General features: G+C 31.1%; 1 protein-coding gene across 1 annotated transcript; it reads right to left on the bottom strand.

The window, feature by feature from the left end:
* Positions 1-339: 339 nt before the first annotated feature.
* LOC148304606 (BOS complex subunit NCLN) lies at positions 340-13,546 on the bottom strand. Its single transcript, XM_088268042.1, has 9 exons — positions 13,286-13,546; positions 13,005-13,192; positions 10,462-10,648; positions 9,257-9,414; positions 8,363-8,572; positions 6,690-6,944; positions 5,615-5,773; positions 4,493-4,713; positions 340-4,302 (listed from the first exon to the last, which is right to left on the bottom strand). The coding sequence occupies exons 1-9, from the start codon at positions 13,458-13,460 to the stop codon at positions 4,149-4,151; spliced, it is 1,707 nt and encodes a 568-aa protein (XP_088124168.1). The 5' UTR covers positions 13,461-13,546; the 3' UTR covers positions 340-4,148.
* Between the last annotated feature and the right edge of the window lie 4,230 nt (positions 13,547-17,776).

Raw genomic sequence — 17,776 nt, 5'->3', positions numbered from 1 at the left:
TTCATTCCACTAAGATTTCAAAAGAAATTAACAATTTTCACAAAAAAATATATGTGCAGTGCAGTGCAGCAAAATATCTTAAAATATTATCGTAATACATATCCGTATATGTATATGTAATTTCACTCAGTAATAAAATTATATAATAAAAATTTTGGAATATTTATATAGCGCCATTTTCTCCATATGTATGCTATATTAGTAATTTTCTATACAACAAATTATTTTACCCACTTCGTAATATGGAAGTTTGACTGTTTAAAAAAAGGCTAAAATTTACAAAACCAACAAAAATATGCCATATAAAACATAAGGGTATTGGAATTAAAACCACATGAATATTTTCAAAGGTAACAAATATTATTTACTTAATGGAAAAAACAACATTTCGAATACAAATATTGCAATCCTATTGTTATAATATTGTAGAACATATAAAAATTATTATTTGTTCACTATAAGTTGGTCAATTAACGAAATACTAATACGGCTATTGATGACATATTTTTTTATTCTACTACAATATGTTAAAGACAAAATGCAGAGGACTGTATTAACGATATTTTCCAAAATTTGATTTTGTGGATAAATCACAGCCCCTTAGGTAACGCTACTGCATCCCTACCTAGTAGTTTAGAAATTTTCAATATATTTGAGTGAACGAACTACAAAAATACAATATTACATAAGAAAAACAAGCTTAGGACTACAACATAGAATGTGTTCCAATATCTAAGACCTTTCGAACTACTAATACAGAAATATTAATTCCAATGGATATGAAATGATCAATCGACTTTGAAAAAACCCCACAAAATTTTAAATCTTATTTTGCTTTATGTTACAGTTAGTTTTTACTTAGTAAGGTATTTATTTAAATTGTGGTTTTCAATGTGGGAAGTATGTGTATTTTTAAGGTTTTCTTTAAATGAACGGCACTACCCCACTTACCTCTAATATATTTTAACTGACATTGACAATGCGACCTTAAATATCGAAACATACTCTACCATATTATGAGTGTGATGAAGATGTGTACTTAGCTAAAGAGACAATATTTCAAAAGTGATTTATATAATTAATAAGGTGTTCACAAAACTAAGACTAGATAAAAATTAATTCTATATGATTATCTTACCTAATTACCACATTACAATGTTACAATTCAAGTGTTATATTTGCAAACAAAATGTTTGGGAATATGACCAACAATAACGTATAAAACTTATATTCCCACATGATTTATATTACAGATATAAGCTTTTCATTCTGACACCAAAATGACGATAAAACCCACACCATTTGATTGTAACAGTCTAAAATTGTATATTTATGGTAAAACTTTTTTAAAGGCATATATATTCTTGAGACATTCATACTTTTTTTCCTATCTTTATTTTTTTAGTTTTGTAGTACTCTTCAGTAGGTACGCTGAAGTATGTTTTTTTTAACTCTTTTTTTTCTCCACAGTTGGTATGGATATAAGCACTGTCGTACAAGGTTTATGGAAGGCATGTGCACATCCAATGAAGTCTTTGCCCGTATATCTCATTTGTTTTATATGATTTTTGGTTGGAAATCGAGTAGACACAAAATCTAAAGATTTTTCTAGTAACATCTCATAAATTTGCTTGAAAATATTGTAAAAACAGTTTTTATCAAAAAAATCTTTGATCGATCGGGCATGAGATTAGCGATAATGTCTCTGGAATGTAAAGTGTCGCTTGTCATATGTGATTTTATAAATAATGAAAAAAGTTTTAATTTATAACTGATTTAGTTTGAAAGTTTATACTGGTGTTATACAAGTTACAGATTAAAGTATCCACGTTGCACTTTGAGTTTTGCAATCGATGCAGCGAATGACACCAAAAGGCGTGTTATAATCACGCAGAGGGAAAAAAAATTTGGATGATGGTTGGCATATTTATTAAATGTCCCAATTGAAGAGACATTCTAGATATAAACGAAAAAGATTTTATTTGTGAAAACAGCCCTGCATAGATATCATTCCGAATTCTCAAACGGACATGTTAAGAAAAATGATCTTTTTTATAATCAAACTTTGATTATTTTTCCATCTCCAGAATATAGTGATTAGCATGTTTGTCTACTGTGCATTTACCAGGATCTTTCTCGGGCTGAAAATAATTGCAAGTGATTTTTTTCACTCCAATATTCATTTCATATGTTACCATGGATTGGCACTTAAAGCACTTCACTTCACTTAACTAACAAGCAAGTTGACACATTCATTACGGACACAGTATATGTACTTATTTTATATTATTATTCTTTTTCGGGTAGTGAACTTGCATTATTTCACATGTATATTAAAACATAAATGCCTCCTAAAATAATTCATAATTTACATAACAAAGGTGAACATTAAAATAAAACAAAAATATATTAAATGATGTTTCTTAAGAAAAATAAATTAAAGGATATCAATTATGTTATCATAATATTGGTACATATATATTAAAGTTATTGTAGTTAAAATATGCATGGACATATTATAATTTCATGTACGGAATAGTACTTTATTTTCAAATTAGATGTGAATATGAATTTTTCTTTCGAAAAATTTGGTGCCTTCTATATCAAGTATAAGCCGTATCCTAGGTTTTGCAATGTCGCATCAGCTGTTAATGATAAACCTGTTATCAAAATCCAACTGGCCATATTACAAAAAAAAATCCCCACACCTATCTCAACACATATTTTTTCATCAAATTTTATGAGTCAAAATATTATATAACCTTAGTATTGTATCTGCAGAATTTGATACATACTATGAATAGGTTTCTTAATATTGATAAGTAGTATATTTTGAGTGTTCTTTCGCCGTTTTCCACTGTAAATCTTTGACTGGTGGTTTATTATAGTCACCAATCGACGATTTCCAATGCTCAAGTAGTTCTCGATCTAATCAACTAGCTGTCATACCGATTCTTTGCAATAAATGTCTAAGAAGATCCAAAGTGGTTTACTACAGTCTGTTACTCTATCACACTTATTCAATATCATATGCAGAGTAAACTCAGGTTATGAACTTGTTCTGTTCTGCGACACTGTTTTCTAAAATATTTTTTCTAAAATATTTTTTAAAACAGATTTAAATTATTTCATACCCCCACATAAAACACCCTTTCCAACAATACTTCAGTATGGAAATCCTATAAATAAATAAAAAAACAATAAAAAATCATCATCTAACAAAAAAGTAAAAACTTTAAAATTAATAGATATTACCACAAAGTTATAGCCAAATTCATTGATTAAAAAAACAGTAATGATAAGTAATAAAACAAAAGAACAAACTCAAAAAATATTTTTATTTCAACTCATCTAACAAAGAAAAGTTTTATTGATTGGAAGAAAACTCCTCTTTCAAGAAACCATCAGATACTCCAAGTTATGAGTTTTGTTTCTTTCTTGGATTTTATAATAATGTAGAATTAAGATTTGCCATTATTATTCAATTGATTTAAAATGTGATGTTTTCCAATGATCCTTCTCACTTTATTTGACAAAAATTTAATTAACAAAGGAACTAAAAATATGCTTCATTTCTTCATCTGTCTCTGAAGTGCCTTTTTTCTCTGTCACCATATTTTTCTGATAAATATTAAGCTATTCCAATTCTTCAATAAGAATTATTTATTTTGATTAATTCAATTGGAACAGAAAATTATTTAACCAACAAAAATGTAAACAACCAAAAAAATTATATAAATATTTATATTTATATATATCGTGATTGCCATAGTAATAAGTTACGCATAGAGCAGACAGATGAACTTGCCACACAACATTATATTTGATATCTAGAAGGCACTGTACATGATATGTATGTAGTTTGTAAATAAGATTTACAATAATATGGAATTATATTAAAAACACAAATATAACAACTTAGTCCTAAAAACAGTAATATAAAATGAAAGAAAAATTAATGCTGCAAATAACACAACCATTATAACAAAATAAAATAATAATTTAAAAACATAATTGATTCCAATTTTGGGTGATAATGGGGTGACATTATTTTTAATTTAATCCTAATCCTTAACACTAGGAAACTATGATCAAATTCACGCTGACTCACTTTAGATGATTGTAAATAAATACACAGAATTTAGTTCTTATTGCATCTTGTAAGACTTGATACTGCTCTCCACAGAGAGTTTACAAACTTGAGTATATATATTGGGGAAGTACACGATGAACAAGTAGACAAGTTGAATGTACAGCAGTATTCCAAGAGTCAGAATGAGATCAAATACGGCCGGTTTCACACTGAAAATAATACAATATATTTTAACAATGCCTATCAACAATGAAAATTCAAGCATTACACAAACAATTACAGCAGGAGTTCCCTAAAATATATTATCACAAAAAAACTAATTTTCAACAGTTTAGTATATGGTCCAGAAAGAGTTAACTGTATCAGCAGGTAAAAAATGACATAAAATATAAAACTTACTTGTAAACATTAAGCATGGCGGATGTTGGCGTATAAGTTGAGAACTCCGGGTCTCTCTTATCCGGGCTGTAATGTGACGTGGTGACTTCGGGAAGGAACCTTCCCAGTGCATCCGATAGCGCCATGACTATGGGATTATTTGGCTGAGAAACAAAGTGCGTTGCGCGTGACTGAGAAGTCAGGAACATCATCCAGGACTCCAGAGACTGGTTGTCAACTTTCTGCAAAGAAGAGATAAGCTCACATTTTGACAAAGTTGAAAGGTTTGATCAAACAAATGGGCAACAGAAAAAAGAAATGAACTCATTTGAAGAGGAGTAATGCGAACCTAATTTTTTATTATAATAAATATCACTTATTTCTACATTCGTTCTCCAAACAAAGTCGGAGCCCAGAAATAAGAGTACATATTGAGAAAGGCAATATAGTTTTATTTCTAACTTTAGTTAACAGTAAAACACGTTAAACGGTAAAGATTGTTTTTTTTTTTATAATGATCTCTAGTCATAATCGCAATGTATGAGCTAAACCTTCTGAAAAATGAAATAATAAAAAAAAACAACATTTTTGGTTTTGCTCTTTGCAATTCATTTTTATCATATCGCTCACTCCTTTCAAGAACGTCATAAATCAAAAATAGTCAATTTTCAGTTGTGCATGTTTTCGGAATGCCCAGAAAATGTACTATATCCCAGCAAAAGCGGCATATTTTTAACTTAATATTTACCCGCTACGGGGCAGAAAGTGTTGTTTTTGCATTTTGAAGAAAAGGTATTGTTTAATTATTTTTTTACATAAACTAAGTATTTTACAAATGGATAAAAAACCTTCAGGTTTTACCTAAAAAGATATGTTGCACAGTAAAAAGTTCAGTAAGTGGCTTGATATTTATTTTTAATACATTGTATTATATTTTTAAACTTTAAAAACGTTCTCCTGAAAAATCAAGTTTTTTGATTTATGACGTTCTTGAAAGGAGTGAGCGATATGCAAAAACCTAGTTTTTTCAGACTAATAATTTTTATTATGTCAACAAAATAAAGACAATGTATGTAGTATGTATAATGCTACTTCTTAAAAATATAAATTAAATATGTACAATGAGTTTCCAAATTTACTTACCAACGATTCACTAAATATAGCGCTGTAGTCATCCACAGACACATTGTACAGATATCCAGCGAGCGCTTCGGCAATGATTTGTGTATTGACAGTCAAGCTCTTCAAATCCGCGTTATCCAATGTATCCAAAAGGGAACTCCGAATGTTGGACTTGTGACTCTACAAGAAAACAAAAGTTAACAATGACTGATCAAATCCTAAATGGTTTACATAACTACCCTGTGACAGATGTGTTAAATAAATTCAAACTAACACCAATTCATGGTGTTATCACCGGAAGCTCTATCAACGCTAATTCCCCCTCACCCAAAAAAATATATATATGTATTTGCCAGCGTACTTTCACACAAATTCAGAGTTAACTAAGCAATTCATTAATGATTAATGACTGCTCACAACCAACGCAGCCTATTGTACAAAAGCATCAAACTCTGAAAAGAAGCTTTTTATTGAGCAGAAACTCTTTTAATAGTATGTGAGGTCCGAATCCTGGATTATAATCACACACATGAGAAACGCCAGAAAATATCATTTTTCATCTCACCAATAGATGTCTCTAGTGAAGTTCTTGTGATTCAAGAATAATGTTTCAAAATTGGTTCATATATATAGAACTTCCAAGAATTTGAGTAGTGTGGTTGTCAATAATGGGTAGAATCGGTGAATGTTACATGTGTGTAAAGTGATCACTTAAACCACCCTATGACGGTCGTCAGCCTCGTAAATGCTCAGACTTCCATATCCTACTTCATCTTTGATGAGAAGTCAACAAACAAAAAAGATGTTTTTTTAAAACCATGTATTAATATCCTTCGAACCTTTAATCCCTACCCTAAGGAGCATTGGGCACTGCATCGTATATAAAGTATGTTATCTTAATCATTAAATAAACAAAGGAAAGGTGATCAGCCAGAGCAATATAAAATAAATATTAGAGTGAAAAATATTTATTCTGACTCCTCTGGGTATCGAACCAGGTACGTCCAGAACAGTAGGCATACGCCATGACCACTACAGTTCGGAGAGGGACAATACTAATATGTTGATATAAAACAATAAAAATACTGAGTCTAACCTTCAATGAACTTAGTGTAAAAGCAGGCAGTCGCCGAATGCTGAACCTCTCGTGCTCCCACGCCAAGTTCTCATCGGCCAGGTTGATCTTCTTATGCATTCCCTCCACGGAGGCCCCCTCCTTGAGCGAGGCAGCCAGCTTCAGGTGCTTGTGGAACACGTTGGTGGGGCCGCCTTCCTTGGGCGGCTTGGACACGTGCATGACCATGGAGCTGCTGGAGGACAGGGAGTCTAGACATAGTACAAAGGCGGCATCCTGCAAAACAAACATTCGTTACAAAACAAGCCCCCACTGCACCAAACAGAGTGGAACGTACCATATAACCTGCTCTTGTTTCCTCAAATTTCAAAGAACACTTGATTCATATTTTTTTATCTATATATTGTTATTGTAGTGTTGCAAGTTCTGAGCAATAAGCATCAAATACTAACCAGTTTCATTCATAAAAATCCTTAACCCGTCAAATTTATTTATCTTGATCGTTAACACGTGAAGGAAAGGTGATCAGCCCTCCGCTTCCAGTACCAGTCCATGGTAATATTGAATAAATATAAGAGTGAAAAAATCACATATATTTATTTGACCCCCCTGGGAATCGAACTCGGGACCTCCAGTACAGTAGCCGAGCGTGCTGACCATTACACTATGGAGGCGGACAAATAATTTTAGACATGCCTTAAATTTATTAATGTGCAAACGTATCCATTTGAAATAGTTGAGCCTGCTCGGTATTGTCTAACTTCTTCTGTTCATGTAATAGTAGACGTCAGGGGAGACGTCGACTATCACTTGAGAGTAATTGTCTTTATCTTAGCCAGCTCTTAACCGCGCCTCAATGCTCCTGATCCGTCATAGTATTGTCTATGCTTGATCAAATTATTAATTAACATCAAAGAGCAAGTGAATTTCAGCAACCATTTGAATTAGTCCAATAATCGAATACATAAGTAATATTCGTTACATTGATCCTACCACTACATATTACATACTCGCCACTATATTAAGGAGGCAGACATTCCATTACTATTTCTTATATAGAATAGATCAAAGAATTTCATCTTCACAAATCAAAAGTATCATCAAAACCAAATTTAACAAAGAGACAAAATTTTAATTAAATAAAAATAAAGAAGAAAGTACACAGCAGGCAAAAAGTTTACCTGGCATACCGGCAAAGGATGCCTATATCGCTCACTCCTTTCAACAACGTAATATATCAAAAATTGTCTATTTCAGTTATGCATGTTTTCGGAATGCCAAAAAAATGTACTATATCCCAGCAAAAGTGGCATATTTTTAACTTAATATTTACCCGCGACAGGGCAGAAGGTGTTGTTTTTGCATTTTGAAGAAAAGGTATTAATTATTTTTCTAAATATAATAAATATTTTTCAAAAGGAGATAAAACCTTCAGGTTTTACCTAAAAAGATCTGTTGCACAGTAAAAAGTTCAATAAGTGGCTTAATATTTATTTTTAATACATTGTTTTATATTTTCAAACTTTAAAAACAATCTGAAAAATCAAGTTTTTGATATTTGACGTTGTTGAAAGGAGTGAGCGAGCGATATATCAGTGGTAACACGGAGAGGCACAAGTATGTGGTATGTCACAGACTTGTGTCCCTCTTCTGTTTCACCACAAATATTAAATACGGAAATGAAATTGGCATACGTGAATCAAAGATCCGTCCAAGGAATCAACTTGATCCTCAATCCATTTTTTAGTGGAGTAGTAATTCATTCGCGCCGCTCCAGTCAGCAAGAACACCAGGTTTATAGGTCCTCTGGTGCTGGCCGAGGAGTACAGCTGGGAGAATATCCTGGCCAACTCGATCAGCACTGCAACACCTGACGCATTGGAGTCCGCACCGCGTGCCAATTCCTGACAAAATGAAAAATTATTTTCATACATAATTACCACCCAATGGTGAATAAGAACTGCATTGAATCGACGCAGTGTTAATTTGATCTTCGAATCATGAAGACAATGGTTGACTGATACACTCGGCTCCTAACCTGTTTGAAGTTGACCCGAGTCAAGCTGATGTGTATGCAATATGTAGCCTAGTAAAGTTCCAAAGTAGAAAATATTGATCTTTGGATGAAGAATTTGGAATTCTGGGTATTCACAAGGCTTACAACCTGTCTCAAGCTTAAATAGGTTGGTTTAAGTGATCACCCTATACACATGCAACATTCACCATTCTACAGGTGATTGACAACCATACTACTCAAACTTCGAATATTATATCTATATTTCAATTGATACCTTCTTTTACATGCTAGTTCTTGACACCGTGTATGGTTGAGTTGAGTAAGTTTTTCTAATTAACAGAGATCTTTATGAAATGTATTTGAAATTCATCCTGAATTATTTTATATACTATGAAACGCTTGAAACCGCCTGTTACTTTTTGATTCTGAGATTTTGAATGATGACTTTGGTAACAAATCTGGGTTTATCCACTTAGGAATCATTTATATTGATATCTCAACATATGTGAAGAAGAACCTTACGACCTGTAATATTTTGGATTAAGTGATTACGATATACGATTGTAATTACCGGAGCAGCTGCAGAAGTATCATAATGAGCTACTATAACTATTGTGGGGACTTTATTACTATCCTTAGTAGCTTTTCCTCCATGTTCTTGTCCCGTCAACTGACCGTGCAGTGTTACCACCTTGGATTCTTGTTTCTGATTTGCTGAACTAGTTATCACTGAAAATAAATAAAAACATTCAAAATATTTTCTAAATATGTATATATAATAATGAAATTGTATCAAACATAATTTTAAAAATAAGTATCAAATTTTTTTGAGTTATCTAAACGCTACGGAAGTTATTAGATTTAATTTATCAAAGAATTTCCATAGAATCTAGAATCTGCTTCAGTACCTTAATTTTAAAATTAGATAGACTGTTTAGTAATCTTTTTTCTTTTTTTTGTCAACTGATCTCATAACATCTTATAAAAATAAAATACTAACTAACTGAACAAAAATAATAATTAATAAAATAATTTATTTACTAATTTCCATACAATTTGAGAGATATATGAATGCAAATTTTAAAATTATTAAACGTAATATATCACTACAGTGGAACCTCAATTTACGAAGCCCCTAAATCAGTAGTCGGCAAACTTATTAGCCAAAAGCCAAATATTCACATTACAATGATCAAAAATTTCTTGAGAGCTGTTTGCAATTCTAGTGCACATTAATTATAATTTAAGGCCTTGAGTAAATTACAAGTACACTCAATAAAACTTGATTTCACATTTAATAAGGGTTTTATTAATTAATAAAAAGAAATCTTTGATAGTAACGTATCCATAAGAACACTACTTATTGTGAATAATATCCTTGCATCTCCTTTAAATGTGTGATCAAGTCAGGTTTGTGTGTCGTTATTTTTTAGCACATTTAATATGTAGAATCGAAGATCCTTTCCGGATATTTGTGCCGGAGCCGCACTTAATAGGTCAAAGAGACGCATTCAGCTCCCGAGCCACACTTTGCCCTCAATAATGAACAATTGATTACAAATTAACTCAAACTAAACTGATGCATTTTTTATTTACTTTGATTTTTGTACATTACCTGAATTGTTTATCACTCCGGGCATCTATAGCCAAAGGTTCCACTGTGATAAGAGAATCCATTATTTACACGATTTATTACGTGTATTACTCATATTTACTACTTCCCTTAAAAGCGATGGAAATGCTGAATAAACAATGCCTTTAAAAGAATATAATTACCAATTTGATAGCCGTTGGCAGAAGCCATATTGAACATTGCATCTGCAGCACTTCCTGACATATCATCTTTGGTAAAGCTCGCCGCCAAGTCATTCACTATTCCGTTCATCTCTACAGACCAGGGAGCGAAATACACAGGAACTGCAATTTCTTGTGCTGCCATGGCATTTTCCAGTAAAAGCATGTGCTGAAATAATACCTTTATATTAAATAACTTTTTCCGGATACAATTGCCTATGAAGAAAAAAATTGTGACCACAGAGTAATTATATTTTAGAGAAGATACTTAACACATTGCTGTCGAGCGGTTTTTTCATTAACCCCGAGCCTAATTAGGGTTGTATACTAATCACAAGTAACCGCAAACCCAATTCCGATCTGTACGTTTTTTAGCGACTCTCACGCTACCAAAAGTAAGCAAATATAACGCTTATAAGAGTCTCCTGCTCTCTACCATCAGTATGAAAAGACGCTTTTGAGTGGTTCCCGCAAACAATGTGTTAATATAAAATCATTGAAAATAAGTATACCAAAATGGTCAGCGGACAAGGGGTAGTATGCAATTTGGGGAGTAAGGCCATATACTTTTTTTAGTTAGTCCTGGTAGCAATCTCCCAATAAATCAGACAATACAGGTGGAAACCATGAGCACCAACAAATAGAGACAGACATTTGCGAGCGCCTGATGTTTCATCAACTCCTTTGTGGATTACAATCTGTGTGACAATTGGCTTGCTTCATTCGTGGTCAGTCTCCACTCGTCACTATCCTCTGGTTGTCTCTTCAACTAGGCGTATCCGCCACAGCACATGTATATCTAACTATAATACATGTATCATTAGTGTGGTCAGAAATTAATAAAATGTTTTTTGGCCCTTGAAAGTATATTTATGTTAATAACTTATAATTAGAATGTTGATTGCATCCAGTGGTACAGAGATTTTAATCAGGGTAGACAGTAGGGTTAGGTACGGATAAGGCATAGTAGGTCCTGTTAGTTTTTTCTATATGGAGCGCGAATAATCCAAGGTAGGCACTGCTTTTCTGTCTATATATAATGGACGCCTCTGATTGCATCTAATAAAATGTTGAATACCATGTGATTTTTATGACTGACAAACTACAAACCAAACTACTTAGATCTGAGCTGTTACATAACTATAAAAATGCATTGCAAAAATATTAGGATGAATTTGAATTGTCGATGTGTGTCTACTAGGATTTTATATGCAGATACATTAGCCAGTGATTGCTTTTCAATGTGTTGATAAAACGTGTGAGAAATTTGTGTTTTTTTTTTGTAAAACGTACTAAAGCCTAACTTGATCCATTGAAATAATTTATTATTAGATTAAAACCAATATTTTTAGCTTTTCCACTTTTTTATTTGACCAGCGACCGGGTTTCGTCGTTACCGACATCATCAGACTGGATGTCATACCAGTCTGATGATGTCGGTAACGACGAAACCCGGTCGCTGGTCAAATAAAAAAGTGGAAAAGCTAAAAATATTGGTTTTAATCTAATAATAAATTAAAAATGCAATTCCATCACGAAGTGTCAGTGGATAATATAAATCTATCATTGAAATAATGATAATAATCCAATTACCAACCTACTTTTGCATGTACTAAATGTAAAAATTTAGTTGTAAGGATTCTGTAGTATTACGTTTTACATGGGTTTCTTCTTAAATTTAAAAAAATAAGAATAAAGAGTATAATTACACATTACACAGGTAGTATCCTATAAAAATGGCACATTATAAATTATTGAAAATGATTCTTATTATAATTAATAACAAATATTATTTTATTTATTGTTTCGGCATTAACTTTGTGGTAAGACATGTTACAATGATTAAGGAAACACTTGTTTTTATACCACTTGAGTTTTATTAATGTCTACTAGTTTCGAAAACTAAACTTCTATCGTCAGGTCTGAATAATAACTAAAATATAAAATAAAAAACTGTTCTATAATTAAGGAGAGGGGTAAGTTAGGGGGAGGGGGTTAGTCATAAAAAAATATTAATGTTAACTCAAGTGGTATAAAAACAAGTGTTTCCTTAATCATTGTAACAAATATTATAATGGAAATGGTGCAGTTTAATTGGTATATCAAAACCTGCTGTAAATACATACTATAAAGAATTATATTACAATGTTAAAGGGCATAAATAAACTTATTATATCCAAAAGCAGATAGGGCATATACGTTCTAAAATAGAGTATTTCATGTACATAATGAGGAATTTCTTTTTGATATCTTTCAGCAGTAGAGATCGAAACTACAACTAATGAAATCATGGATAACAAAGGATTACTGTTTGCATTATTGTAAACAAAATTCTACTTTGGGTGACACGTCCAACAGATCGTCTAAAATCATGCATCTTTAACAGTGAGTCAAAGGAAGATTTCTAAGTATAGGATGAATTGTGATATTTATTTTTATATTGGAAAATCTGTCAGTTTTATTAATTATTCAACATATATTAATGGGGGCAGGTCATAAAAGTGTAAGCGTTATTTTTATCTCACCTCCCGGTCCAATTCTGATAAGCTATTTAAATCACTTGGCAGAAGTAAAAGTAGGGCTCCCGCCTTCGATCGTATCTCTAAAAATTGGTCTACAGATAAATCCTGAAGCCTCGCTACGACACAGTGACGAGAGGTGCTCCATCCGGCTAGAGATCGGGCTTCCAAATTGACAGAGGCGCTCCTACAACCTAAAACGTTAAAATAAAATGATAATTAAAGGTATATATTAAAATGAAAATATATATTTTAATTAGCATTCATGAAGTTAATAATTCAATTACCGTGGATAACTCCGTGCAAGTCATACTGCTGCATTCGATAAACGGGGAACTCATGGGAAGCCGCGACAGGATTTACAGGAGATATAATGATAAATATAGGCAATGCTACCAGCAAATAATATGGTAGATAACCGCGAAATAGTTCCGCAAAACTGTCCGCTTCTTCTAACCACATTTTAATTTAGAATATTACTTTATTTCGATGAACTATGAGACCACTTCAAATACCACAGCAGCGGACATGGGAAAACTTCCATAGATAATTCGCACTACATAACCCATAGAAAATAAATGTCAAAATGTCATCATTGGATGAGCTGTCACATGAGAATCGAGTAGGTACGGGCGTGTATCTCAACTGGTGCGGGTAAGTAACCTAGGAGGAGAACCTATAGTTTCTATTATTATTGGAAAATGTACCTTAATTATTTTTATATCATTTTAAAATATTTGTTCACCCTCAAAATGAACCTCACGCTCACCCACAAAGTCTTACATAATAGTGCTAGTGCACTATTCTTATTTTCCCGTGACATAAACCCGTGTACCCATTACCAGTCAGAAGATCACAAACCTTTTTTTTTCAAATCACACAGGAATCTAAGTGCATATATCTAAATATGGTTACAAACGTTGCTATGAAAAAAATGTTACCCATTTTATAGATATTTCAGGCCACAGTTCACAGATAAGTTTTTTTGGAAGAACTAGTTATATTCCGGAAATGATGCATTATCGCATTGAATTTTGAATTCACTAATGATTAATTCCAAACTCATTGATGAACCAACCTTAACTCTATTTTTCTAGAGATGTAGGCATGAGAGATGGACAGAAAAATACCTTACCTGGAGTGTAAAAAAAATCTTGAAGGAATGTTACACAATTTTATTCAGATCAAGATTGAACTGCGGCATATTTACCTACTGCGTGCTGCACCGCCGCCGTGGTGTAATGGTCAGCACGCTTGGCTACCGCACTGGAGGTCCCGGGCTCGATTCCCAAGGGGATCAAATAAATGTTAGTGATTTTATCACTCTAATATTTATTCAATATTACCCTGTACTGGTACCTGAAGAGTAGGGGTAATCACCTTTCCTTCATGCGTTATTGATCAAGATAACACTGCATTTATATGATGCAGTACCCTATGCACCATCAGGTGCGGATAAGGGTTTAAAGATATATATATATATATATATATATATATATATATATATATATATATATATATATATATATATATATATATATATATATATATATATATATATATATATATATATATATATATATATATATATATATATATATATCTTTAAACCCTTATCCGCACCTGATGGTGCATAGGGTACTGCATCATATAAATAGCAAGCGAATATCCATATTGTTTTTTTGTTGAATGGATTATTAAGGAGTAAAACAACAATCATTATATATATATTAATTAATCTTTATTAATCACTTTTACATTATTATTTTTAGGTACCTATGTAATGGAAAATGAAACATGCAGGCAAATAAAGTATCACAATAGAAAAAAAGTTATATTTTCTCATGTAAAAATTTAAAAGACAAAGTTTAAAAAATACTTCAAGGGTTTGGCATTAATAATAATCATAAAGATAATAAATAGTAAAAGCTGCAGTTTTGAAAACCATAAATCTTATCAATGCTGAAAAAATAAAAGTTATAAATAATATTCACATATTTTCATTATATGTAGTTATTTTATTTATACTTTTGACATTCAGAACAACCTTTACTAAAATATAATTCTTACAGAAAAAAAACAATGCAACTTAAAACAACATAATAATAATAAAATTAATATAATCACAGGTAACAAAATATACACATATATTTATAGTTCCACCAGCAGACTAAAGAATGAAAGAGATAACACAATCCGCATCAATCAGGATGCAAATCTGCACTTAGTTCTTAAGTTTAATTGTATCATAACCAATACCAGAATCTAATAAGGAGTAAAACTTCAATCTTAAAGGACTAAAAAAACAACATGAACATAAATATGTAATAATACAAGTAGTGGATGTCACACAGTCATGGGTACTCTTATAAAAATTGTTGTTTTTTTTTTTTTTAAACTTTATCAGAAAAAAATTCAAATAAATAATATTTGTACATACCTTTTTAATTTTATTTGTATTTCTGTAAATTTTCTGTTAAACACTTCTTGTATCTAGTATGTAATAAATTTGTACATAAAAAGTTTTATAATTGAATCATTTATTGATTGTATGCAATTCAATTGAAAAATATTAAACATATTAGTGATCTTTTATATGTACATAAATGTTAGTAAATATTGCTTTTCATTCACAACATATGTTTTAGATATTATATTCCATACCAAACACAATAAATGCGGAAAATTAATTACGTCAAATAGTTTTCTAACCCAAATTACTTAACAAATCACTATATGTCATAATTCAGCATGTAATACAACAAATAAAGAGAGGAAAAAATCTTTGGTTTGTAAACTATCGGCTCATAAAGGAGAAAATGACCAAGCGCCTTTTTTTCAAAAACCTGATTATTGACTATTTGACATCTTACTAGTTTAATGTTGGCCTGGAAAAAATCCCAAAAAGATTTTAAACTTGGAAGTATAATACATATTGACTTATTAAAAATGACTGACTGCATTGATTACAAAAGTGTAAAAATGGTTAAAAGGCCCTTGTGAACATTTTATGTTTTGTTAGTTGGTCACTTTCTCCTGTACGACTACAATATGTCAACCACTTAATGCTAAGGTTTTTTTTCTATAAAAATGCAAATATCGTCTTTGATTTAATAAAAAAATTAATTAAATAGGTACATTTTTAATGGAAAAGTCAATCTCATGCTGCAAATTACAGCATATGTATTTATTTTTTCGCAAGTTACATATACTTTCAAGCATGAAGTTGCAAAGTGCCATCCATTATTTTGAGAATGATCAAAAAAGTAATACGTATTTGACAATCTGTGTTTTTTTAAATTTCATTTTTAACAATATACACATGTAAAGATACAGCTGTACCACAATTACTCAAAGAGGTTATGTTTCTTAAAAAGGTGAATAGTAAAATTGCAAAATGGAGACTTTACCCGGGCAATAATTAGACACGTCTATAAGTATATAACACATGGATTTAAGAATTATTTTAATAGAAATCTTCACTAAACAAATTACCTTTGTTTTATGATAAATTATTATCATAACTTAAAAGAGTACACAACTGTAATGATTTTTAATGTTAAAACTTTTGATGTTCCGATATTTTTTAAATTATGGCATTGCATGGAGAACTATGACATGTATCCCTTATATTAAATATTATTATAGGGCAGTTAGCAAGTTGCTAGTGTTGTGTAATAAGGCATTTCAATTGTTTCATCTCTGTTGCTATATCTTATTATTATGTGTCAAGCTGAGTAAATTAATAGCAGATGACTTATCACAGATAATGAAAAATTAAAGAATAATTGACCACTGCATAAGCAGGCTATTAATTATCTTATATTCGATTGGTTCCTAAATGTAATGGACATTCAATCCTACACATTAGTCTACAGTACATAAGTCTAATTGCAGCATGTTATACCTTAAAATCTGTAATAAATTTACCATTGTTAATTCTTTAAGTCTGGAAATGCTTGCGCAGTAATAATAACATACTGTGTTTAGCGGTCCATTTAATTATTTCATACAGAAATTCTCACTGCTAGGTTAGTTTAGTAAGTGTTACTAAAACTACAAGAAATGTAAATCATGATACTCTCTACCTAAATACAAAAGTTTATTTGAATTGGTATAGGAATATAAATACGTACATAACCATTTCACACAATGATATTTAACACTAGAACCTCCAAGCGGTGCTTTTGGCAGATTATTATATTAACTTAATTTATTGATTCGGCAGTCACTTTGTAATGATATCTATCCATTTTTAATTTCAATTTTACTTGATAAAATAACACTATTTCCGCATGATTTTACATTTAACATATGGTGTTTGAAAATGATTAGGAATGCATCAAAACACGTGTCATGATAGATTTTAAGAAATAGTGGTATTAACCAAGCAAAATTAAAAAAAGATTATAATATAACCTTTACAATTTTGCACACAGGGATGAAAAATTTTGGATTTCAATCAAAGTTATATAAGTCATATTATACATTTCAATTTTGAGATTATACCAGACAAAGATTTGTCTCAAAACACACATTTTTTTAGACAAATCTTTTTAAAAATATAAATAGAAAACAAGAACAAAAAATCATGAAATTCACTTTATCAAAATACTCAAATTTCATCATCAGGTGCCGATGTAGATGACACTCCCATTCTAACAGGATGACATGTCAGTGGTTCCAGTGTTAAAAAACCATTAACTATATAAGGTACTATAATATAATTTATTATTAGATTAAAACCAATATTTTTAGCTTTTCCACTCTTTTATTTG

Source organism: Brachycentrus maculatus, unplaced genomic scaffold (genome assembly GCF_059751285.1).
Source record: "Brachycentrus maculatus isolate JH-2025_06_01 unplaced genomic scaffold, ASM5975128v1 h1tg000311l, whole genome shotgun sequence".
In the NCBI taxonomy this organism is placed as follows: Eukaryota; Metazoa; Arthropoda; class Insecta; order Trichoptera; family Brachycentridae; genus Brachycentrus; species Brachycentrus maculatus.
Note: the sequence above shows the minus strand (reverse complement) of the source record. Positions and strands in the feature narration are given on the sequence as shown.